The 27,272-nt window shown below is 42.7% G+C and overlaps 1 protein-coding gene across 3 annotated transcripts in view; it reads right to left on the bottom strand.

The window, feature by feature from the left end:
* The window catches only part of LOC134347168 (long-chain-fatty-acid--CoA ligase 1-like), a 186,952-nt gene extending 160,039 nt beyond the window's left edge, over positions 1-26,913 (bottom strand). For 2 of the 3 annotated variants that reach the window (XM_063049397.1, XM_063049396.1), the window contains exon 1: positions 26,787-26,893. In XM_063049397.1, coding sequence (XP_062905467.1) covers positions 26,787-26,817 — 31 coding nt within the window. In that variant the 5' untranslated portion in view covers positions 26,818-26,893. Of the gene's footprint in view, positions 1-26,786 lie in introns of all 3 variants that reach the window. The other variant, XM_063049399.1, reaches the window with a different exon arrangement.
* Positions 26,914-27,272: the final 359 nt, after the last annotated feature.

Below are 27,272 nucleotides of genomic sequence, written 5' to 3'. Positions count from 1 at the left end.
TGGGCAAGGGGTATAGTCAGAGGGACAGAGGGAGAAAAGGGAGAGTGAGAGAAAGAATGTATGTATAAAAATAAATAACAGATGGGGTACCAGGGGGAGGTGGGGCACTAGCGGAAGTTAGAGAAGTCGATGTTCATGCCATCAGGTTGGAGGCTACCCAGACGGAATATAAGATGTTGTTCCTCCAACCCGAGTGTGGCTTCATCTTTACAGTAGAGGAGGCCGTGGATGGACATGTCAGAATGGGAATGGGAAGTGGAATTAAAATGTGTGGCCACTGGGAGATCCCGACGCAGACTGGGAATACTGCATCCGGTGCTCCCGATGTGGCCTTCTATATATTGGCGAGACCCGACACAGACTGGTAGACCGCTTTGCTGAACATCTACGCTCTGTCCGCCAGAGAAAGCAGGATCTCCCAGTGGCCACACATTTTAATTCCACGTCCCATTCCCATTCTGACATGTCCATCCACGGCCTCCTCTACTGTAAAGATGAAGCCACACTCAGGTTGGAGGAACAACATCTTATATTCCATCTGGGTAGCCTCCAACCTGATGGCATGAACATCGACTTCTCTAACTTCCGCTAGTGCCCCACCTCCCCCTAGTACCCCATCCGTTATTTATTTTTATACATACATTCTTTCTCTTACTCTCCTTTTTCTCCCTCTGTCCCTCTGAGTATACCCCTTGCCCATCCTCTGTTTCTCCCCCACCCCCATCTTTCTCCCCGGATCTCCTGTCCCACGATCCTCTCATATCCCCTTTGCCAATCACCTGTCCAACTCTTGGCTCCATCCCTCCTCCTCCTCCTGTCTTCTCCTATCATTTTGGATCTCCCCCTCCCCCTTTCAAATCTCTTACTAACTCTTCCTTCAGTTAGTCCTGACGAAGGGTCTCGGCCTGAAACATCGACTGAAACTCTTCCAATAGATGCTGCCTGGCCTGCTGCGTTTACCAGCAACTTTGATGTGTGTTGCTTGCAAACACCATCTACTTTATCATGATCTTGTACATTATTACACTTATTACCTGCACTTTCTCTGTAACTACTACGCAATAATCTACATTGCTTTTTAAAAAATTTTATCTTGTTCTATCTCAATGCACTATGTAATAATTTGATCTGTATGAACAATATGCAAGACAAGCTTTACACTGCATCTCAATACACGTGACAACAGAGAAAAAACAAATTCCAATGCTAATTCCAGGGAGTCTGAAGTCCAAAATAAGAACAACACAAGAAAGGGAGGTCTGGAGTACACATGGGTGCAGAATTTAACAAGAGAAGAAATTAAGAAAATGAGATTACTTAATTTGGGAAGGGTATCTTTTTTTGAGTGCCAAATCTGGCAGCCTTGGATAAAAAAAGGGTCTAACAATTTAGTGGAGGAAGAAGATAGCTGAGGCAAATGATCCAAATATTGTTTGATTTGGACAAACAAGCTACAATCACTATTCATTCTAGTCTATTTCAACCATTGAAATGTCCGAATGTTACTCCCACCCACACGACTGCTGGTCCCTTATTACCCACCTTTGGCCTTGAGAATCATTCCTTCAAAGTCAAGTCTGAAAGACATAGTCCAGTGGCAATTGGAGGGGGAGAATTTGCTGCTGAATCTCGAATCAGCGAGCTTGGAGGGAAAAAAGCAGATGTTAACACTGTAAATCAGCAAGCGATTGTTTTTTTGTCTTCCCTCTTGCTGAGTGACACCTTTCTGTCCCTTTATTTGGGAGAGAAAGAGAGCACCTGTAATATGTCAAATTGGTCGGGTGAGTGATTCATTTTTCTGTACTGCAGATCATGGTTTCTCTTGGGGGCTTTGCTATCGCTTGCTTGCTGGGTGGTGGGTGCCGATGCTTTTTTGCTCTAACAAGTGAGGGTGGGGGCGGAGAAGGGTTGATGCTTTTCCGCTGCTTGTGTGTGGGAGGGGGAAAAGGGGTCTTTGGGGTTCTGACATTTTTACTGTCATTCATTCTTTGGGGTACTCTTCTGATTTTGTGGATGTCTGTGAAGAGCAAGAATTTCAGGTTGTATGTTGTATATATTCTCTGGTATTAAATGGACCCATTGAAATTTCCCCCAAAACACACCAAAAGCATAAAAACAGAATATATAATCAAAATCACAATAGCTCTTCATTAAATTGCAGTTGAAATAAATACCCACAAATACTCTGAAAGAATCAGATTTTATGAAAATGACACAACTGAAGTTAGTATTTATCCTCTTAATAAAGAAACCACAAGGAATTTAAATTGCAATGGTTCCCATCAATTTAGAGATTACACAGCAATACACATTATTTTTTATTATTATCTGCAGCTATGGGGTAGTGTATATAGTTAACCATTCCAAGGTCAAGATCAAAAAAAAGAATGGCTGAACCAGCAAAGAAGCAGATAGCACTGGGGTTCAATGAAAAAGAAGTTCCTGAGTGTAGGATTTAAACAATGAATACTTCTGACAGCAATGGAATGGAGGATAATGGATAGCAAACGCGTCCATTCAGCTTATAGAACTGAGGTGGGTGGTGACAGAGATAGGGTCAATTGGCAGTTCTTGTTGAATTCAGATACAAAAGTTTAATCTTTTCTTTCGCACTCGTGTGAGGTTCAACGTTGTTAAGAATGGGGATGTCTTGGAACCTTTCCCCTTTCCTTACTAATTAAGTACCTATCAACCTCCACTTTAAATGTATCCAATGACTTGGCCTCCTCAGCCATCTGTGGCAATGAATTCCACAGACTCACCATCCTCTAGCTAAAGAAATTTCTCTCTGTTCTAAAGGGACATGCTAATATTCTCTTTGTAAGCCCAAAAATAGTTATGGGAAGAAAGCAGAATGGGGTTGAGAGGTAAAGTAAATCAGCCACAATTAAATAACAAATTTAAACACGAGGAGATCTGCAGATACTGGAATTTCAAGCAACACACACAAAAGCTGCTGGTGAACACAGCAGGCCAGGCAGCATCTCTAGGAAGAGGTACAGTCGACATTTCGGGCCGGGACCCTTCATCAGGACTAGTTATTCAAAGAATTGAGAAAGGGCCAAGTGATCTGGGAAGAATTCTGCTGGTGCTCATTTACAATTAGTGAAATGCATGTATTCATCACCAGGTTGAAACTGTAATTACTTCGATATTTCTCTTTCACATAAATGCACTAGATAGTTTAAAGATGCACTGAGGTGAACGACTGCCAACATAACTACTCTTTTGAGCTTTCATCTATGTACAATCCTGTGCAAGGTGCTCAAGAAAGCCATTCAACATTTTTTATGCTGAGACAACCAACTTCTCCAAGGCAACCAAGTTTATTATTTACACTGCAGGAATTTAAATGGACAGCAACATAAAAATGCAATCCCATTACTTGCTGCTCAATGCCTTATGATACTCAAGCTATGAAAGGGTGCTTTCATTGTGGCCTGTGGAAGGCTGATACATCTCCATGTACTCAACAGCATATGGCTTTGTCATCTGCCCCCAAGCAACTCTTTCCCTTGGTTTATTTTAGAAGACAAACTGGGAGATAAATGCTGTAACATCTACAAGCCAGAATTGCAAAGTGAAACACTGACACTTTTAGGGAGGTTAACACATTTTTGCTCAGCGGTTTCATTATCCTAGAGAATCAAGTAGATATTGTGTGTATCTAAGGGTGCTGGTACAGCTGCCAAATCCCACAGACACTGCTGTTGTCAGCTCATGACTTCTACTTCCCTGTTCCCGCACGACAGAAGTCTGCACACAGACCAGCAAGTTGCTCAGAGATATTCTCCAGATGCAGCTCCAGCTTTCTGCGTCAGGTTTATTGGTTGAACCAGTTCTGTGGCAGTGGTAGAGAAATCCACTAGCCATGCAATGCACAGCTGACCACAGTGGAAGACTATGAGTTTGGTTTAACCTCAGCCATCAAGCTTCTGCCCGCCAGGCTCTGAAGTGACAAGATGCAAGTAAAGAAACAAATGCTTATGTGATTTCCCATCTGGTACAACTGCCGGGCACAGAAGCCAGATATTCCACCCTGTGAAACTGACTCAGAAATTTAGATTCTGGTTACTCATTACATGATCTGCTGGTATCTGAGCTTGTGCTGTGCAGAGTGAGAGACAGTGCACATGGAGAAAGCAGGGGTTTCCAGAAACATGGGAAGGATGAGGACTGTTTGGATCCAGAACCTCAGACACATTAGGTGGATGCTCCACCCACACTGCTGCAATGTCCTCCTCTTCCTCCTGAAACTGAGGAATACAACTCCCTACATCCTCCCAGGCTGCTCCCTTCAGTAAGAACAGTTTGAAAGAGAAGCACATTCACATTTGACAGTATTTAAAAAATGAGCAAACATATTGCCAGCTTAGAAAAGAATAAAGAAAGAATGAATGGGATACTGAAAGACAATCCTATGAGGTCTTTCAGCAATTCCTGAAGCTTGTTTGGAAGGAGAGCCTTGGTGACTTTAGGTCTGCCCAAAAATATAAGTGTTAATATGAGCTTGTCTGGACAATTGTTCGCACAAGTGAATGTATATCCTTTGGCATTGCCACACATTGTATTTATAGCCATGTGAGTAAACGAGATATCATGAACAGTTGGACTTCTGTGAACCTATCAGATTTTATATTTTTATTAACCGTGTGGGAGTTGAAAGTACAAAGTAATAACCTTTTTCTGAGCAGCTGCACACAAAGTCTTACCTTGACATTGTACCAATGTCGCAAAACAACCAGCAAAGTTCCAGGAATTAAAGGAGTGTGCTGGCAGTTGTTGCCTCACCAAATCCAAGGCCATTCCAGAAAAATCCACGTCAGGCTGCTTGCCTCCATTACTTACACAACCAGGACTTAAAAAAAATAAATTACCTCCCATCTGGACTTCCATCACTCTTTCCAGGAAATGTCCCTTGGAGTCAGTAACCATTGTGCTGCATTGGCAACACACATACCTGCTCCAGATGGAAAACCGTTAATGGCCTCTTTAGAGACTCAGAGAGAGCTCAAGTTCAGTGTTGGGATAGTTGTTCTGTTGCATTGTGCTATTTGCCATACAAGTGCTACGAGAAAGCAGGTTCACAGGTTTGGTAGTGAGACAGAAGACACTGATTATAATTAACATTTATTTACCAACAGTAAAACATTCGACTTAATATCCAAGCCCCTCGCAAGATACACAACTACAAAACTAAATATTCAACAAACAGATACTTAGCCAAGAGCGCATGTAGACCCTCCTAAATCTGGGGCATACTTTCGCAATGGCTCTTCAACACTGGTCACGAGCTCAGTGTGAAGTGGGCTCTGGAGATGAAAGAAAAAAGGCTGAGCCTCCCACACATGCTATTCTTATAAGTGCACAAAATCAGATACCAGTGCTGTGGCACACAAGGCAACCAGTGGGAAAGAGCTGTTGCATCTTCGAATGAGCAGTCAAAGCCACTTTCAACCAACAAGTAAACTAACCCCCCTCCACGTGACAACAAGGCAGCATTTGCAATTTCAAACATAACACCGAGTCTTAAATGCTAAGTACTGATAACACAATATATACAGTACTTCTGCAACTGTCGGAAGTAGAACACATTACATGGTTTTAACACTGATATCCAATACTTAAGCCAGAGTTGCACTTGAAGTTAATTCTTCAATGTTACAGGCCGTAACTCAGGCCTGTTGTTTTCAAAATCTAAAGCAAAAGCGATGGGGGTAGAAATTCATGCTTTGTCATTTCTACTAAAGGACACCTACACAACAGCAGCTGCTGTATTCTTTTCAGAAAAACCTAACTCTTATCAGTGTTAGTCTTTGGTTTGTCCTGTTTTCTGTGATATCACTCCGGAGAAACATTGTATCATTTCTTAATGCATGTATGCATTGCTAAATGACAATAAAAGAGAATTGAGTGTCCTCATAAACTAACTGCAATGAGAGTTTGTTCAGATAAATCACAAAACCTTTGGCAGATCTTCTGGATACTTAGCAAACTTGCTTGCATTCATGTTCATGCTTCAGGAATCAAGGTAACATTTCAGTTGCTGCAGTAGTTGGGAACAAATGCACTGAAGATAAGGTACTGGGTTATGTGCTCAAGCAGAGAGACATTGGCATTTATCAAAGTTGTGGAAGAATATATCCTTGTAAACTCCAATTTAGGCAATGACATCATCCAATGGATACCACAGCCAGGGGTCTTTGCAGAAGTCACCTGTTGCTTATGGCAAGAGCATGCTCCAAATATTGCGCCAGAATGGCTCTGCCAAACTTGGTGTCCCCGATTTTCTCCTTGTCTATCTAAGCTTTCTTAGAATCATGGCTCATATGAGAGGGCATAATTTTAAGGTGAATGAGGGGGTGGATGTCAGAGGCGAAGTGTTTTTTTTATTATAGAGAATACTGAGTGTATGGAACGGTGCCAAGGGTGATGGTAGAGACAGATACATTAGGGTCATTTAAGAGACTCTCAGATAGGCACATGGATGATAAAAAATGGAGGACTGTGTGGAAGAGTAGAGTTAGAGTGATCTTAGAGTAGGTTAAAAGGTCAGCACAACATCATGGGCCAAATGGTCTGTATCATGCTCTAATGATCCATGTTCTGTATCTTTTCCGACCCTGGTACTGATGTCACCAAAAACAATCAATTTGCCTATTACACTAAGATCTGCAGCGATTCAGCAGAATTACAACACCACTACCTCACCTCTCCCATGTCCCACCCAAACAATGCCAGGCACAGCCATCACCCCAGCCTGGCCCTCTGTTCGGAGAAGTTCAAGACTGCCTGGCCTGGGTCACAGACCGAGCAGCTGCAGCTGGAACGTGGAAGGTGGTGGGGTGGTGTACAGCATCAGGGAATTTGAAAAAATAGGATATGCTGTGAGAAATGTAGTCACTGAAGAATAAATTTAATCCCCCTCACTCAATTCCCAATAACAATGAACAACTTATCATTTCCATGACTGCCAATCCTAATCAGCCACTAGAATATATAACCAAGTCCAGAGCACTTCAAATGATCACACTGATTCAATTCTTTCATGCAGTGGCTTGCAGACAAAAGTAACTGCAGTAATTTTCACAAACCCATCTACACAATACCGCACACGCATGGCATTTCTTCACCACAGACCCACCCAAATGCTCAGTTTCCAGTCACATTTCTCAATCTCCATTTTGTTTTCCTGCAAAGGTATCGACATACATTAGCAACACACATCAAAGTTGCTGGTGAACGCAGCAGGCCAGGCAGCATCTCTAGGAAGAGGTACAGTCGACGTTTCAGGCCGAGACCCTTCGTCAGGACTAACTGAAGGAAGAGTGAGTAAGAGATTTGAAAGTGGGAGCGGGAGGGGGAGATACAAAATGATAGGAGAAGACAGGAGGGGGAAGGATGGAGCCAAGAGCTGGAAGGTGATTGGCAAAAGGGGATATGAGAGGATCATGGTGAAACGTCGACTGTACCTCTTCCTAGAGATGCTGCCTGGCCTGCTGCGTTCACCAGCAACTTTGATGTGTGTTGCTTGAATTTCCAGCATCTGCAGATTTCCTGTTGTTGACCTACATTAGCTTTGGTTCACATATATTAACAGTCTTGCCAGAGTCAGAAGGAGGTTGATCATGCTACATGTGATCTCAATTGACAAATTAGAACATAACTGGAGAAGTGTTTTACTCTGAGATGAAGTCAGTCAAGTCCCTTCCAGGTGGTCAGATGCAAAAACACACAGATATTGCAGAAAGAATAGCAGGAAGGGTTATCCTGATGTTGTAATGGACGTACTTTTTGTCAAGCTCAGCTTTTGAAACACAGCAGCTGACACTTGTAAAGATCAAACTATTGTTTTTGAGTTAAACCTCCAACTAATAATTTTTGTTTAGCTTCTTGTCGTAAACAGGAGCCAGTATTCAGTTCTTAATGTAACTAGCAAGCAGTAATCTGTTTGAAGTTAAAAGGGCAGCTTTGCATACAAATACTGCCTGTAGAGCAGACTTACGGGCCTACAGCACCTACACATATTGCTCAAGAGATGCAATGTAAAACAACACGTTATTTAATCTTGCTTCTTTCAAACCATACAACACTGGCTAAGTTGTTTAGTTCAAAGAAGCCCGCATGTCAGATTGATATGATCACTTAGCATATCAAATAGCTGATCCTTTACTAGCTGGAAGGTTTATGCACTCTAGACACAGCAACCAGTGGAAATATGATCTCTGCATTTTCCCTGAATTATTGTACAGTATGTTTCAATAAGATCATTTCTCAGCTTATGCTTTAAAAAGTCTGTTTAATACTCCTTATATAACAACTACCCTTATTCCCCTTACACCCCCCCCCATCTTAGGGATCGGGCTGGCAAATCTTTCTTGCAACACACATCAAAGTTGCTGGTGAACGCAGCAGGCCAGGCAGCATCTGTAGGAAGAGGTGCAGTTGACGTTTCAGGCCGAGACCCTTCATCAGGACTAACTGAAAGAAGAGTGAGTAAGGGATTTGACAGTTGGAGGGGGAGGGGGAGATCCAAAATGATAGGAGAAGACAGGAGGGGGAGGGATGGAGCCAAGAGCTGGACAGGTGATAGGCAAAAGGGATACGAGAGGATCATGGGACAGGAGATCCGGGAAGAAAGACAAGGGTGGGGGGGAGGGACCCAGAGGATGGGCAAGGGGTATATTCAAAGGGACAGAGGGAGAAAAAGGAGAGTGAGAGAAAGAATGTGCATATAAAAATAAGTAACAGATGGGGTACAAGGGGGAGGTGGGGCATTAGCGGAAGTTAGAGAAGTCGATGTTCATGCCATCAGGTTGGAGGCTACCCAGACAGAATACAAGGTGTTGTTCCTCCAACCTGAGTGTGGCTTCATCTTTGCAGTAGAGGAGGCCATGGATAGACATGTCAGAATGGGAATGGGATGTGGAATTAAAATGTGTGGCCACTGGGAGATCCTGCTTTCTCTGGCGGACAGAGCGTAGGTGTTCAGCAAAGCGGTCTCCCAGTCTGTGTTGGGTCTCGCCAATATATAAAACGCCACATCGGGAGCACCGGACGCAGTATATCACCCCAGCCGACTCCCTCTGTCCCTCTGAATATACCCCTTGCCCATCCTCTGGGTCCCCCCCCTTGTCTTTCTTCCCGGACCTCCTGTCCCATGATCCTCTCGTATCCTTTTTGCCTATCACCTGTCCAGCTCTTGGCTCCATCCCTCTCCCTCCTGTCCTCCCCTATCATTTTGGATCTCCCCCTCCAGCTTTCAAATCCCTTACTCACTCTTCCTTCAGTTAGTCCTGACGAAGGGTCTTAGCCTGAAACGTCGACTGCACCTCTTCCTAGAGATGCTGCCTGGCCTGCTGCATTCACCAGCAACTTTGATGTGTGTTGCTTGAATTTCCAGCATCTGCAGAATTCCTGTTGTTTGCGTTTTTAAATCTTTCTTGCACTCTGTCTAGCCCTGCCAATTTAGATAACAGCAGACCTACACAGCATTCCAGATGTGACCTCACTAAGATCTTGCTTAATTACAATGAGATGCTTTTATATTTTCAACCCACTTGTAATAAAAGTCAATGCGGTTCTTTCCCAGGTTACAAGGTCAACCCTAACCCTTATCCTAACATCCAAGGGCCCACAGACCCCAACTAACCCAGAGTGCACCCAGACTAACATTGGCCACACCCCCACAAATGAGCTGACTTGTGTGAAGAGGAGAGAGATCCAATGAAGACAAGGGTTGGCCCTGGTTAATGAAGGCCAGATCAAAGTGGCAGGGTTGCGTGACATTGAACCTTGAGTGACGAGATCAAGCACAAGAGGGATGATTCTCCCACTGCTCGCATAATCACAATCTAACCAAACAGTGATGCGAGAAAGAACAAGCAAGTTAAGACCAAGTCGGGTCCGCAGAAAACAAGTCACTATTAAATTCAGAGTGTCAGGGTGGAGTGACACTGAGTCTCCAGGAAACCCTGTTAATTTTACCCTTGGGATCAGAATTAAAAAACAAACAAAACAATAGTGCAAATAATCGTGAACTATATACAATGGATACAAAACAAAGATCAGTGCAATTTTAAATAGGGAAGTTACATCTTACTTTGAGATTAAGCCTAAAAACTAGGCCTCAAAGTATTCTACTCCCCAGATGGTCAAAGTAACGTCAAAGAACGAGGTCTAAAATACACAAACCCCTGAAATGACATGGCTTTCATTATCTTGGTCCATGGGAAAAACACAAGCTGGGCCTGATCAATCCTGGCTGGGTCACCCAGTGATTAAAGACCCAAAGACCCCAAGTTACATTACTGATTGTGTGTCATAGTGCACACCCGGTTAATTAAGCCAAGTGGTGTCAAACCAGGTTAGTGAAAGGCAAGGACCAGATTAAAGTGGCTTCACAACACTATATGCTACAGCCCCACTTAACTCCTGACACTAAACTCCACAACTGTCTCCCCCAGCCCCACACATACATCCCCCAATCCTACCCTTAACCCTAATCTTAACTAACCCAGACCCACCCTGACTCGCCCTAGCAACACCCCTACAAACAAGCTGACTTGGGTAAGGAGGAGGAAGATCCAATAACGGTAAGTGTTGGACCTGGTTAATGAAGGCGTGAGCCAGATCAAAGCAGCAGGGTTGACACTGAATGTTGACTGATGAGATCAAGAAGCACAAAAGGTATCATTTTCCCACAGCCCGCATAATCACAACCTAACCCATTCCCGAGAACTGTTTGTAAACCCAAGCAGTTTGTTTGTCAGAAGTAAACAATTCATCCAGCCTCCCAGCTCTGCAGAAGGTGCCTGCATCCCTACAGCAGCTGGCTAATCTTTCCAATCGGGCTGCCAAATGCTTGTTCTCCAGTCCAGGCTACCCATAACCTGGGAAGGACCTGTATAGCATTCTTACCTCTAACTGCTAGCTGTGCCTACAAGTTTTTTCCCAGTGATTCATGTACAAGAACAGACACAAGAGACTGTAGATGCCAGAATCCGTAGCAACAAACAAATGTACTGGAGGGACTCAGCAGGTCAGGCAGCATTTGTGAAGGGAAATAGACTGTTCATGTTTCCAATTGAAAACCTTCATCTGGACAAGGTCAGCTTGGTCCCTCTGAACATCAACACCAATCTTTAAACAGTTCAAAGGCCTACTGCTTTGCTACTTTTTCCTACCAAAGTGGATAATCTCATACTCCTCCAAATTATTACTCTACCACCAGACTCCCGAACTACATGGATAACTTCATTCACCATTACTCACTTTCAAGGACTATTTACAACTCATGTTCTCAGTATTACTTCTATTTGCACAGCATGTCTTCTTTTGCACACTGATTGTTTATCAGTCTTCGTCGTTTTATGTAGTTTTATTTTGTAAAACTCTATTGCATCTCTTTTTTCCTGAAAATGCCTGCAAAAAGATATAAACCTCAGGGTAGCATATTGTAACATATTTAATTTGATAACAAATTTACTTTGAACTTTTTTCTACGATCTCCCAATCCTTACCAATTCTGTTAATCAGTCCTGCTGATACACCTCTGCATCCTACGTACATCCCAGCTTTATATTACATGGAAACTCAAGACATATTAGACTCCACTTCCTCATCCAAATCATTGACAGAACAACCTACTCACAATGTATATCAGTGTAGGTGCAGAGGGACTTGGGAGTCCTTGTGCGGGACTTGGGAGTCCTTGTGCAGGACTCTCAGGAGGTTAATTCACAGGTTGAGTCTGTGGCAAAGAAGGCAAATACAATGTTGGCATTTATTTCAAGGGGAACAGAATATAAAAGCAAGGAAATAATGCTGAAACTTTATAAGACACGAGTCAGGCTGCACTTGAAGTATCGTCAACAATTTTGGGCCCTTTATTTCAGAAAGGATGTATTATCACTGGACAGAGTCCAGAGGTTCACGAGGATGATTCCGGGAATGAAGGGGTTAACATATGAGGAGCATTTGGCAGCTTTCCTGGACTCACCGGAATTTAGAAGAATGTAGGGCATCTCATTGAAACTTACCAAATGTTGAAAGGACCAGATAAGGTGGATGTGGAGAGGATGTTTCCTATGGTGAGGGTACCCAGAACTAGAGGGCACAGCGTCAAAATTAAGGGCCGACCCTTTAGAACAAAATTAAGGAAGAATTTTTTTATTAGCCAGAGTGGTGAATCTGTGGAATGTTCTGCCACAGACTGTAATGAGGGCAAATCCATGGGTATATAAAGCGGAAGTGGATAGATTCCCGATTGGTCAGGGCATCACGGGATATGGTGAGAGAACAGGTGTATGGGGTTGAATGGGATCTAGGTCCAGCCATGATGAAAAGGGAGAGTAGACTTAATGGGCTGAATGGCCTAATTGTGTTCCTATGTCTTATAGGAACTCAATGTGCAAACTAGCTGCCAATCTACAAACAGGAACATGCCTCAAAAATATTGCACTGGCTAGGAGGAAAATGGGATCATCCAAAGGTCACAACAGGCACGGCTTTGCTTTTTTCCAGCCAGTTTTAAAAACAGTAAACCCATAAACATAAGGAAGTCTTCATCTCCTCCAAATACAGAAGTTTAAATCACTTGTTTTTAAATCGTTATATTAGCTACACAGTAAACCTATTTTTCTGTTGGTTCTCCATCAGTTTTGACAATGATGATCAGGAACCTGTGCAGGAAAGTATTTAAAGTGGAGAATCTGCTGCACTGGGGCAGTTCCATTCTCACGACCTCAGAATCCCTATTCCAGTGGTACGAGCGATCATCACAACTGGAGACCTCTGTGTTTGCAGTGGATGGCCATGAAGCCTTCTGTGCTCGCCATTCCCTTCGCTGCAGAACCACCTTCCTGGCTGCTGGATCTCACTGGTGACCTCATCCGTCCAGTCCACCAGAACCGACTTGGCAAGCGAGGATAGGCGTATCCCTATCTCACCAGCATTTGAAATAAACTGACTACCCTCACCTGGTTTAGCCCGCCTGTCGAAGCAGTGTACCGGGGTGTGACTGCTGTCGCGTGTAAACAGCTTCTTGGAGCCACAGGTGAGAGCAGAGTGTCCAGTGAGGACCAAATGAGCATCAGCTGTCTCAAGAGGGGCACACAAGCCCTTTCACTAGGGGCATCACTCTCCTGTGCAAGGCACCACCTAACTTTTAAAACAAAATTTCTATCAGCAAAAGGCATGCATTTATGACAAGTATAAATATTTAAATAGTACTCCAAAAGGCCTCCTCTGCCCTCCCCAACGGCTGCTATAATGCACATCTCCTTTCTAAAATTCATTCAATTATCACTTGTTTGTACTTATTTAAAGGTTTTCTTCCCTGGCTCCTCTGAAGTTGTATATTCAGAGCCAAGTTAAATTACAGCCAGCTTTGTAATAACAGCGCTAGAGAACACAGGCCATTTCTACTACATCGAATGGCTTGTCATATGAAGGGCGTTTGATGGCTCTGGGCCTGTATTCACTTGAATTCAGAAGAATGAGGGGTGACCTCATTGAAACCTAAATGGTGAGAGGCCTTGAAAGAATGGATGTGGAGAGGATGTTTCCTGTAGTGGGAGAGTCCAAGACCAGAGGACACAGCCTCAGAATAGAGGGGTGCCCTTTTGGAATGACGATGACAAGGAAGAGGAATTTCTTCAGCCAAAAAGTGGTGAATCTGTGAAAGTCTTTGCCACAGGCATCTGTGGAGGTCAAGACTTAATGTCTATTTAAAGCAGAGATGATAAGATTCTTCATTGTGCAGGGAATGAAGGGATATGGGGAGAAAGCAGGAGTTGAGGCTGAGGGGAAAATTGGAACAGCCATGATGAAATGGCACAGTAAACTCGATGGGCCGAATGCTAAAACTATAAGATGTTGGTCTGCTCCAATGTCTAATGGTTTTACATCTATAGTGTAGAACAGGACCGCATGGGCAGGGGTGAAACAAAGCATATTCATTTGCCGAGAAGTAAGACTACAGAATTTATTTTCAGCATCAGTGTACTCAACGGAAATATTAATATTTCATATTAGATAAAGTAAAAGATCAAACAGGACAGGGAAATTTGATTTGGACTGTTAGCTCACTGTGGGGTTTGAATGCCAATATAGACTGCTGGGTTCTTTTGGCATGCTCAATGTGACTTTCAATAGCTATAGAAGCTTTTTAAGGGATATTACAAATTAACCTTTTCTGTTTTTGGCATTAATTTACATGTGCAGTTCTGGTTGTCCCACTCCACAAGCGATGTGGATGTTTTGGAAAGAGCACGGAAGAAATTTACTAGGATGCTGCCTAGATTAGAGGGCACAAGCTAGGAGGAGAGTCTGGATAAACTTGGGTTGTTTGTAGGGAGTAGAGGCTGAGCCCTGATTGATGTTGATGAGAAGCACAAGTAAGGTAGACAGCCATTTTTTCACCACACCCCTGCCCCTGGGAAAGATTGTCAAGTATTAAAGGACAGTCATTTAAGGTCGGTGGGTGGGGTGGAGGAGTTTAAATGGGAAGTTTTGTGTTTTTTTTTAAAAAACACAGTGGTGGGTACCTAGAAAGGAGAGCTGGAAGTAGAGTTACTAAATGGTGGAAGTAAACACACTGGCTCCATTCAGTAGACAGACAGACAAGTGGATATACAGCTGTATGGAGGAATGTGGCTCATACACAGGAACAAGAGAAGTAGTTTGCTTCAACATCATGTTTACCTCAGACTTCACAGGCCAAAGGGCCTGTTCCTGCACGGTGCTGGTCTGCGCTACATATAATGTGTCCCACGTGCATTGTATAACATTAACAACAGGAGGGAACAAAATGCTATCCAAACTAAGCTCCAACACACACACACACACCCCCCGCCCCCCCCCCCCGAGGACTGCACCTGGCTCATTTTTGCTTTGTTGTCTTGCTATTAATTCAACGACAAAATTATAACTAATCTTTGAGGCAATGAAAATTTAGTTATTGTACAAATTAAGGATTCAATATAAGATTACAGTAAACATATCTGTACAAGTGTGGCCATGCAGTTATTCACTTACATGTTAAAACACTCCCCACTTGCATTCCCAATTCACCATCTGTAAGATTTAAGATCATTCAAATATTCACCACTTCCCATGTCTTAACTCATACATTCCCAGTTCAGCCATAACCATTGCATTCATTGGCATATATAATCAAGCATTGTTTAGCAACCTCGGCCCTCCTTGACGCTCAACCATTCCTGCACCCTGTTTACACTCCACTTCAGCACCCGTGAGCCCTGTGGATTTTAATCACAGGAGTAAATGAAAATTCAAAAATTCTTTAAAAATTCCAGACACTACAAATCTGAAATAAAAGTAGGCAACGCTGGGGGAAAAATAAAAACAGTAGGTTAGACAGCATTTATGAAAAGAGAAACAGTTAAAGTTTCACAGCTGAGAACCCCCTCCCACCACCCACTCATTACAGCTGAAAGAGAACACACGAGTCTAAGCAGGAGAGATGACAGGCTAATTTCACTTTATTCAAACTATTGCCCAATCAGAGAAAGTAATGTTGACATTAAGGGGCCGATATTGCAAAGGACAGAGAAAGGGGAGAGATCACGATGCTCATTTTCCATCCTCGAATTTCTAGATTTAATGAGTCATTTTTATCAATTACCGACTCCAACAAAATTCTAACACCAAAGATTCCCCTCCACTTTCACCTCTTCAAAGGGATTATTCCCTTCAGAACTGTTCACTCTTTCCATGCCACCCATTATTTTGTTATATGGTACTGCCCCACAGAAGGTCTAATACTCATCCTCTCAGCTCCTCCCTCCCCGTCATCCAGGGAGCACAGAACAGCCTTCCCATGTCTTTCTGCTGTATTCAAGGATCACAATGTGGTTTGCTCCTGAATTTCCACTTGTCTGTCACTTTAATTCCTCATTCCACTTGCACTCTGTACTCAAGTCTATGGCTTCTTACACTTACAAGCAGATCCAGCACAGCTGGAGGAAGAGCAGCTTATCTTTCATTTGGACATGTCACATTCAGCAGAACGATAGCAAATTCTCCAGCTTCAGATAACTCACTCTCCTTTCTGCTTGTGTGAGGACAGGCCATTAACTCCTGGCATCCATCCCTTTGCTATTTGTTCCAGCTGGCCTTCTGGGAATAACCAGTAAAACAGATGACATGGAGAAAGAAGATTAACTTCAATAATATAATATTTTACCCTGTCAGGTGACCTCTCTATGCTCCATCCATTGCTCATGCCTTCTCTACTACTAAAATTAATTAGTCTTCTTTTGATGAAGGGTCTCAGACCCTAAATATTAAGTGCTTTGGTTTTCATTGATGCTGCCTGACCTGTTGAGTGTATCCTGCACTATTTCCTTTTATTTCAGCCATTGCTTTAACCCACTATGGCTCGAAGCTCTGGGATTCCCCACCCAAGACTCTCTAGCTCGATGGCATTCCTGAACAGCAGCTGCTTTAGTACCTCTTTTGCAGCTCAGTGTCAAGCTTCGTTCAACGATGTTATTTGCCAAACTACAGCCAGCTTTACAACTACGCAGATCATAGCAATGTTCTGGGGTGTATGGGGTGTCAGGGAGGGGTAGCACTTCTGGTGGGGGAACATGTCACGTCCTTTTCAAGGCAGTTAGTCTACCGTTGGTCCCCACCTGGCACTCAGATCTCACCTGTGATCCCCGTAGCTGTTTGCATGCCACAGCGGCCGCACCCTGGGCAACGGCTTCGACAAGCCGGCTAAACCAGGTGAGAGTAGCCGATGGGTCTCAAACCCTCGGTGAGATAGGGAGTTGTCTATCCCAGCATGTGAAGACAGACTCCGGCGGATTGAGCGGACGAGACCCATGGAAGGTCCAACGGTCAAGAAGGCGGTCTCTGCAAGCGTCGTGGAACGTGTAGAGCAGGACAAGACACAGAAGACGTCCTGGTCATCCACTGTGCCTAGTCCCATCTCCAGTTGTCTCGACTCTGTCTTGCCACTGGATCCAGATGGGAATTGGGAAGAGAAAGTGAGGCTGACACTGCGCAACTCTCCCTCACTTAAATCCAAGTCACACGCTAGTCTCGACACCATCAATAATGGTGTCAAGGTCCTCACTGACGTTGACGATGGACGAACACACACACACACACACACACACAATGTTCTGAACACGTCTGCTTAAAATGATGAAAACTACGTGGAACATGGAGCAGTGCAGCACAGGACCATATCTACAATGAGTTATGTATCTAAAATAGAAATAGTGGACGAACCAGTTGCAGGGCAGGTTCCGCTGCTTCTACCGAACCTGTACAGTATTTCCGAGTTTTATGGCATCTACGGTATTTTACTTTTGGACAATATAAATGGCACTGTTCTGAAGGAGGGGGGTCAGCAGCAGAGGGAACAGTGGCTGCTTAATCACAAATCCTTGAAAGCATAACAGCCAGTTCACAGTGAAGACAACATACCCCAGACAATACAACTCTGATAAATTGCATCCAGTTGTCTGTAAAGCCTGTTGTCCAGCATCTGACTCACTCAGTGCATCATGCGAGCTGGGGGATGCAAAACACAAGCATGGCGAGCAATCAACTGAATTGAATTGACTTTATTTCTTACGTCCTTCACATAGGTGAGCAAAATTCATTACGTTACGTCTCCATCTAAACGTGCAATTTATAGTAATTTGTAATAAATAGTATGTACAACAGGATTGTAAATATAGCACAGAACTACAATTGTATCAGCGTGAATTATGGTCTAACGGCCTGGTGGAAGAAGCTGTCCCACAGCCTGTTGGTCCTGGCTCTAATACCGCGGCAACACACATAAAAATTGCTGGTGAACGCAGCAGGCCAGGCAGCATCTATAGGAAGAGGTATAGTCGACGTTGCAGGCCGAGACCCTTCATCAAGACTAACACTGCGGTACCATTTCCCAGATGGTAGCAGCTGGAATAGTTTGTGGTTGGGGTGCCTTGGGTCCCCAATGATCCTTTGGGCCCTTTTTACACACCTGTCTCTGTAAATGTCCTGAATAGTGGGAAGTTCACATCTACAGATGCGCTGGGCTGCCTGCACCACTCTCTGCAGAGTTCTGTGATTGAGGGAAGTACAGTTCCCATACTAGGCAGTCAGGATGCTCTCAATTGTGCCCTGTAGAAAGTCTTTAGGAATTGGGGACTCCGCCAAACTTTTTCAACCGTCTGCGGTGAACGAGGTGCTGTTGTGGTTTTTTTTAACCACACAGCTGGCATGTACAGACTAAGTGAGATCCTCAGTGATGTGTATACTGAGGAACTTAAATCTGTTCACCTCTCAATCCCTGATCCATTGATGTCAATAGGGGTTAACCTGTCTCCCATTCCTCCTGCAGTCCACAACCAGCTCCTTTGACAGGGATCAGGAGTGTGGATGGGGACCTGAGTGCACCTGGGGCAGAGGCTCAGAGTGTGGGCTGGGCCTGTGGCCAGAGCCAGCTTTGGAGTCCAAAACAAAGGTCAGAATAGTGATAGGTGTTTAAGATGTTAAAGATCAGCTTTGATGTACAAGTGACAATAAAACATACCATGAACTGCAATATTTGCCTCAAATTAAATCAGCGAGAGTGGTGCTGGGCAGCCTGCAAGTGGCACTATATTTCCAGCAACACAGCATGCCCACAAGTCACTACCTCTAACCATACATCTTTGGAATGGTTGGGGGGGGGGAGGGGGAGGAAACCAGGGTACCCAGAGGACACCCACACCATCACTGGGAGAACATACAAACTACTTACAGGCAGTCAGGCAGTGGGATTGAAACCCAATCTTACAGCTGACGGCGTAATGGCGTAACGCTACTACATCGCCACAGACTCTAGTTTGCATCCAGAGTGCTTGAACATTATAATAGTAACATTTTTAAAAACTGTGAAATAAAAATGTACTTGGGGTTTAAAGGTCTAATATTGAAAAGTCCATGAAGCATTTCCAAAATCCCAAAGATATCATTTTGTCTGAGTTTTACTCTCATTAGGTTTGTAAACAAATAGTCTTCAAAAAAAAACACCAAAACAAAACTACAAATCACTGTATATAATTCCGGAACACAACATGTTTTGAAAATGAATCGAACCTTTGGAAAGTATGTAACTGTGGTTTACCAAGGATAGAACACTTATTATATTGATTGAATGTAGAAATAGGTATTAGAACAGAAAAAGTAACGGACACAAAACAGAGGCATTCAAAATTGGAAGACTTTGTTTCCTCTGACAAGTAGATCAGTTACAGAGTTCATAGAGGTGAATAATCAAAAACTAGAAATGTACTGTTAAAACTTTGCTGATTCAAAATTAATTAGATGTACTTAATGTGAACTTAGTTTCAGGGTTATTCTAAGAAGGCTAGGCCTTTCAAAGAATTGGTATAGACATGCAGAACAGAAAGGCCTCTTTCCACACCACAAATTTCCAAAGTCCCACAGCTAATCCCATGACTTAATCACCAGTGGGATGTGCGCTATTTCCTTCCTGGAACAGCCAGCTGGACTCAAACCTGGAAGTTAAAATAGTGGCATTACTTTCTAAATCAACAGAAAAATAATCCTGCCTAACCAAAGTTGAAATCATGCCATAAATTTTAAAAAGGGGACTACAGATAATGAGTCAAGATTATACCAGACCCCAGTGCAAAGTCCAAATGACTATTTGAGTAAAACATAGGGAGCAATTGCAAGGGGAGGTGAGTAGAGATCCATTTGATCTACATTAAAAATAAAGTCAAGAGTATTTTGAAAAACTGCAATAAAAGTCCTCTTCTCCAGAGCACATCAATATTTAAATACATTTGAAGCTCAAAGACATGTTCTTGATTTATTGAAATACATTTAAAGCCTCTTAAAATAACTTAAGACATATGATATGGTAATATATCAATAATTTGCATTCAGTACATACAATGAATAATCATAGGCATCAGTCTAATTCAGAGTTTATTAGACTTCATATGTCATCAGAAATTTAAGAGTCATTCAAATCCCACTATTGATCCCACTTTGTTCTGCTCCCATGAATTGAACTGCATCAAAAGAACTTACAGGGCCATTGGTTAAATTAATGGAAATCTGACCTTACCAAAGTGCAAATCACATCTAAAAAGGGAAAAGACCAAAGACGTGGTCAAAGGAAACATTTTAAATTCCTTTTGAAGGCAAGGAGGCAAATTACAAGGCAAAGCAAAAATCTTGAAATAATTTTCAGTGCAGACGCAAGGCATCCATCTTGGCAAGGATAAGATAATGAGTACGCTGATGTTTTTATGGAAAAGGACACAAGCTAACATACAATGGATTAATGATGAAGGAATAAGAGAAGGAGGCAAGTAAAAAGGAGCAGTAGAGAATCCAAATAGATTTGGTTTCATCAGCAGAATGGAGAACTTAAATTAGAAGTTGCAGAGAGATAGAAGAAACTCCAGATACGGGCTAATTTTGAACTGAACAGAAAGTGGATGTTGCAGAGGTCTATATTTATCCAGATACAACAGCAAGGTTAATTGACTACAATATTTCAAAAAGAAGTGAAAGTGAAAGAACAGCAAATACGTTGGAGAGAAGCACAAGTTGGAAGACAGTGACAGAGAATGGAAAGCCCATAAGACCATAAAACATAGGAGCAGAATTAACCCAATTGGCCCACAGAAAATACCTACCATTCTATCATCCCTGTCAAACCCATTCTCCTGCCTTCTCCCTGTAATCTTTGATACCCTGACTGATCAATAACCTTTCAACTTTAACTACACCCAATGACTTAGCCTCCACAGATTTATCAGTTTGTCTAAAGAAATTCCTCATCTGTTCTAAATGGACATCCTCCATTTTGAGGTTGTTCCCACTGGTTCGAGAATCCCTACTGTAGGAACATCCTGTCTACATCCACTTGATCAAGGCCTTTTAATTTTTATTACGTTTCCATGAGATACCCCCTCATTCTTCTAAACTCTATCAAGTACAGGCCTCGAGTCATCAACACTCCCCATACAATAACCCTTTTATTCCCAGGATTATTCTGGTGAACTTCCTCTGCAATACCAGCACATCCTTTCTCAGATAAGGGGCCCAAAAACAGCTCACAATACTTAAAGTACAGTCTGACCAATGCCTTATAAAGCCTCAGCATTACATCCTTGCTTTTACATTCTAGTCCTCTCAAAATGAATGCCAACATTGCACTTGCCTTCCTCAACTCCATCTTAGCCTGAGAGGAAACCTTTAGGGATTCCTTCAGGACTCCCAAGTTCCTTTGCACCTTCGATTTCTGAACTTCCTTCCCATTTAGAAAATAGTCTCCAGGCTTCTGAATTATGATGTAAATAGATAACATTACGATGGCCCTTACATTCCCCAACTTCTAGTCTTTCTCATCAACGTGCCTGCTGGATGCTGCGGCAAGTATGTTTTTCCATTGTACCCCTGCGCAAGACAACCTAACATTTGATTTTGAAATGAAGTATGTGTTCCGTCTACAGCCTAAAGTATTCTCTTACCCCACTTACGTCTGTTTTTTTTTAAAAGTTAATTGTTTTGGGAGTACTTTTAACTTGACGGGCACTGATCACAAAATCCTAACGCCCAAATTAAAGCCCAGCATTCTGCAGCTGGATGCACTTTTGGTTGGCTTATTCAAAACCCAAGATCATATAATAAAGAATAATAGTTCTCTAGAGGAAATAATTACCATCCATTCTTCAAAGCACAAGACAACAAAGCTCCAGCATGTTAAATAACAAAAAAAATCAGCAATAATGAATAGCTTCATCACAAAATCTTACTCTTTCACAATGCCAGCATCCTAAGTGCCCTTTCAAATAGTTGGCTTGTTAACCCATTTTAGGAGTCATCCAGATCCTACCTGATGTGACCCATTTTAAAACCTACATTGGTGACATACTGAACCAGACCAGCAAGGGAAGGTTTCCTTCCCTAAAGAATATGTGAACCACCCTGGTTTATGATAACCCTGGTACTTATACGCTTACCACTACCATAAAGCAAGTTTAGTATTTAGTTGCAGATGAATTAAATTTCAATACAGTAAGCTGTTTTGATGCAAGTCCCAAAATAGTGTGTGAATTATTGGGACCACATCCTCCAACTATTCTTAAATATAATTGACAAAAAGCATCTGCTCTCTGAGCCAACGTACAACTTTTTTCAAACAAATTAATTTTAAGATGATATTGCACCAGAGAGGGTGCAGAGGAGATTCACCAGGATGTTAGCAGCATTGAAAGCTACAAATCAAGTGCCGGAAAAATGAAGTAGTATAAATATGTAATGGTAAGAATAGACAGTGTAGGTCAAAGGGCCTGTTTACATTCTATACGACTCTTAAACAGCATTGTGGGAAACTTACTTCACTTGCAAAATAAAACACACATAATTTAATTATCTGCTACTATATTAGTCATAGCTCAGCTGCTCCATGCAATTAGTAATACTCAACAAAAGACTTAGAAGACAGGCAGCAGGGTTAACTAAACATTTCTTTTTACTGGGCTGAGCAGAGAAACTGGAAGGAGTATATATATTGAACATTTCATTAAGAAGAACATGAAGGATAATTTAAAGGTGCTACTCTAAATGACAAGTATAAGGTCACATTTTCAAACAGTGGCTCAAGCAGCATCAGATTTTAGCTGTTTTGTCATTAAAATGCCTGGAACCCACTAGCAATATATTTAAAACAAGTATAGAAAACAAAAGGAAATATCAGATCTGGCATCATCAGTGGAGAGAGGAACAGTTAATGTTTCAGGTCAAAGACCTTTTATCAGTGTCTTTCCTCAGAAAGGAAAGATACTCAAGTCAGAAATACAGGCGTGTACAGGAGCAGAAACATTTTTTTCATTTGAGTAGCCAAGAACAGCTATTTAGAATTAGTGTTCCGATTCCTCTCTGAACACAAGCAGAACTTTTCTCAGCTCTGTATCTTCCCCATTTGTGCATGATTCCTGAGTGGGAAACAAGTGCTTGTACACAGCAAGAAAAGGAGAAGGCAAGAGAAAAAAAACGTCAGCCAACTATGGTCAGAGAAGTGGGGCTGTTTATGGCAATGTATACCCTTGGGATCCAATTAACGAATCTGTATCAGTAGTTGAAAGGAGCCCGTGAGAAAGCAATATTCACTTTTAATCAGCCAGACATTGAGAGCTACTACCTTTCAAAAGCATCAATTGATTCTGCAAGATCCTTCCAGTGTCACAATTGGAAACACAAGACCAAGTTTCCAATCACTAACAAGAGAAAATCTGCAGATGCTGGAAATCCAAGCGACACACACAAAATGCTGGAGGAACTCAGCAGGCCAAGCAGCATCTATGGAAAAAGTCGAGGTTTCAGGCTGAGACCCTTTGGCAGGACTGGAGAAAAAAAAGCAAGGGGTAGATTTAAAAGGTGAGGGGAAGGGAAAGAGAAACACAAGGTGATAGGAGAAACCTGAAGGGGGAGGGATGAAGTAAAGAGCTGGGAAGTGAAAGAGATACAGGGCTGGAGAAGGGGAGAGTCTGATAGAAGAGGACAGAAGGCCATGGAAGAAAGGGGAAAGGAGCACCAGAGGGAAGCCATGGGCGAACAAGGAGGTAAGGTGAGAGGGGAAAAAAAGGGGGGGGGGGCATTACCAGAAGTTTGAGAAACTGACATTGGGTCTCACCAATACACAAGAGGCCACACCAGGAGCACTGGACACAGTAAATGACCCCAAAAGACTCTCCAGTGAAGTGTCTGAAGTGGAAGGACTGTTTGGGGCCCTGAATGGTAGTGAGGGAGATGGTGTAGAACTTGTTTTGCTTGCAAGGATAAGTGCCAGGAGGGAGATCAGTGGGGAGGGATGAATGGACAAGGGAGTAGCGACTGTCCACTATGTTAGAATGCATCCAAATATAAAACAGAAACCAGAGAGGAGAATGAGATTGCTGTTTGGCTTCCCAATAGCAACGTCATACCCTTCTTTAGCATAAGCATGTCAGGATCATTTGTGCACTTTGGACAAGAGCATTCAGCAATTTTCAAATCAAGGAAGATCTTTGATTTACAATCTGACAACTCATTCAAAAGACAAAACAAGTGTAGCACAGATTAAAAAAAAATCTTACTCCTATTTTTTCCAAGCTGATTTTCTACTAAAGTTTTAAATTTGCTTGAAATTTGACAAACTCAGAAATTAAAACATTTGCTGTTTATGACACCTATATTTGAGGGTAGTTGAGTAAATAATATGCATTTCAAAGTTCTCCAATTTTTCTTTAGTGCATATTTGAAATTCCTTTTCATTATATGCATCCAAGCAGAAAAAGCAATAAAGTTCTCTATTCAGTATGGTACTTTGTGCCTTTCCTCTTGCTTTCAATCTGCCAACCTCTTCTGTTGCTGCAGAATAAAATTGGCATAAAATTCCACATACATCATCCCATGCTCAGTTTCCGATCTCTTGTGAGTCTATAAACACTCTAAAATGTTCCTACCCGAGGACAAAGCCTTCCATGGCTCCATAGTTCTTTATCAGGTTCAACTGTACACACATATACCACCAAATGAAACAATGTTCCTCTGGACTAAGCTGCACAACAGAGCATATATACAGTAACTCACACACATAACACAAAATAATATTACAAGTAACCAATATAACGCACTTCATACACTGTGAGACCGTACGATGAGATCCATATGTGGCAGGGAGTTCAATAGTTTTACGGCCTGGGAGAAGAAACTGCTTCCTTAAGAGTTCCTGTCTTCATGGTAGGATACCTCCTGCCAAATAGTGGGAGTCAAAAAGACTGTCAGAGGGAGGGGTCGTTGACAATGCTAAGGACCCTGCATATGCAGCGCTCCTGATAAATATCTGTAATGGGTGGAAGAGAGACCATGATGATCCTCTTCAAAGTCCTCACTATCCTTTGTAGGGACTTGCATTTATCATATGAGACAGCGATGCAGCTAGCCAGGACACACTCTGTTGTGCTCTGGAAGGAGGTGGCTACTGAGCAACTAGGAGAGATCATTCATTACATACACTCCCAGAAACTTGGGGCTCCCAACTCTCTCCATGAAGGAGCTGTTTATGTGGTGAGGAGTGGTCAGCCTGCACCTTCCTAAAGTCCACAAACATCTCTTTGGTCTTGTCCAAGTTCAGACTGGAGTTGGTGTGTTTGCACCTTTCTATCAGCCGCTCCGCCTCCTCTCGGTACACCGCCTCAGTGTTGTTGACGAGGCCGACCCTTGCTGTACTATCAGTGAACTTGTTGATTCAGTTTGAACTGGATCGAGCAGTGCAGTTGTGCGTCAGCAGTGAGCTGAGCACACAGCCCTGGGGAGTGCTGGGGCTCAGCATGATGGAGCTAGAGATGTTTTTTGCCTATAGAATTGGACTGTGGCCTTTCTGACAAGTAGTCCAGGATCCAGTTCCAGAGCGGGGTTTACCCACTGGCTTCTGAGGGATGGTCATATTACACACCACACCGAAGTCGCCAAGCAGCATCCTGACATACGAGTCACCATTTTCCAGGTGGGTCAGAGAGAGTGGAGTGCGGAGGATATCTCATCACCAGTAGTCTGATCTCAGCAATAAGCAAACTGGAAAAGGTCCAATGTAACAAGAAGATGGGATTTAATCATTCCCAAGTTTTTCCTCTTCCACCCTCCCCAACCCCATTCTTGCACCTTGTCCCACTTCAGCACTGATTACTGTGGCCTCTACTGCCTGGACTTAATTATTTAGGATTTTCTTCCAAGTAGGAAATACCAGTTTCAGGCCAACATGTCCAAATTTTATTCTGAAAGCATATATGACAGATAAATTCTGTATCTGTTAATATAACCTCGCATCTTTCTAAATCGCCTGGTGACACATATCGCCTGTAAGGAGTGTTGCTACATTTCAGTGGTCCTAATTAAAACAACTAACTTTTCCCGATACCAGTATTTCTCGTCGAAGCGCTTATCATTTAAGGGATCCCATGCTAACTTTTATGAGCAGTCAAAAGCAGTAAAGAATTACAGGTACTGGAAAACAAACATTAAAATAAATACCTGAATTAACTGCATGATTTTATTTCATGTTAAAGCAAAAGGTCCGCGATTGCATGTTTAATGAGTGCAAAGTTACAACATTAGGCAGACTTTTCAAGTTCAAACAAATTTCAGCACGCTCTGATGTAGGACCGTTCAACCACAGTCAATGAAGTTGGATTCCATAACAGGAGTAAATTAACATTTCCTTGGACGAATAAGATTTTCTCGCCCTCGGCCTAATTAATTACTGAGATCTCCGCAGTAAAAGACGTCCATGATTTCGAGACCATCTTTACTAACTCGGTGCCAGTAAGGCTAGCGATGAAATGATATCAATCATGTGTGAAGACGAACCACCCTTATCTAATTACACCCTCGGCAAGGGCAGACATCTTTCCACGCTGTTAGAGGTTTTGAACAAAGAGAAACATTTTACTTCACATTCTAACTCTCCATTCTGATTTCCCATCGGACACATAGTAACAGTGCTCTCAGCACCCAACGTCACAAACCTCCATCGCAACACTTGACCGCCCGGGCACATGCGCAGGTTGCAGCAGCCAGGCACTGGGTTCGCCTTGTTCTCACGTACTGAACTGTGTCAGTGCCAGACAGACCGCAGCACGCACACACCGAGACTGCAGCACAAACAAAAGCAGCCACCTCGCTTTACCCTCTCGCTCCCTAAGGTGCCTTCAAGAACTTTCACTTTGAAAAATACATAGATACATACAGACCTTCCGCTCCCTCATACAACCACTCCAGCATCTAGACCATGTGGCTCCACGTTAGTGCTCACCCGATTGAATTTACTGATCGTCCACGCAGTTGCAGCCAATCGTTTTCGCCGCCCGTGCTGAAGGAACGAACCGCGCGGTCCTAAAGTCCGAATGTTCGTGGGGCAGTGGATAAATAATTAGTGTTTATGTACCAGTTTACACATTCCCTCCCCCCCCCCCCAAGTCAAGCCACTGAAATTTATATTACAAGAACATTATCTGGGAACATTACATTCTTTTTTTAAATCATTATGAGTACGAGGCAGGAGTCGAACTTTTAATATATTTTTATTTGACTGAACAAATTAAAAATTTATTAAGAAATATTTATGTTATCTAGTACGAATTTGGGGGCAAATAATATATATCTCCTCCCTTTAACATCAACATGCACTATCACGAGTACAATACAGCTGGTATCAGAGAGAATGCAGATGGGGGTAG

This window comes from Mobula hypostoma, chromosome 5, assembly GCF_963921235.1.
Source record: "Mobula hypostoma chromosome 5, sMobHyp1.1, whole genome shotgun sequence".
Classification (NCBI taxonomy): Eukaryota; Metazoa; Chordata; class Chondrichthyes; order Myliobatiformes; family Myliobatidae; genus Mobula; species Mobula hypostoma.
This window is presented reverse-complemented; position numbering and strand designations above follow the sequence as displayed.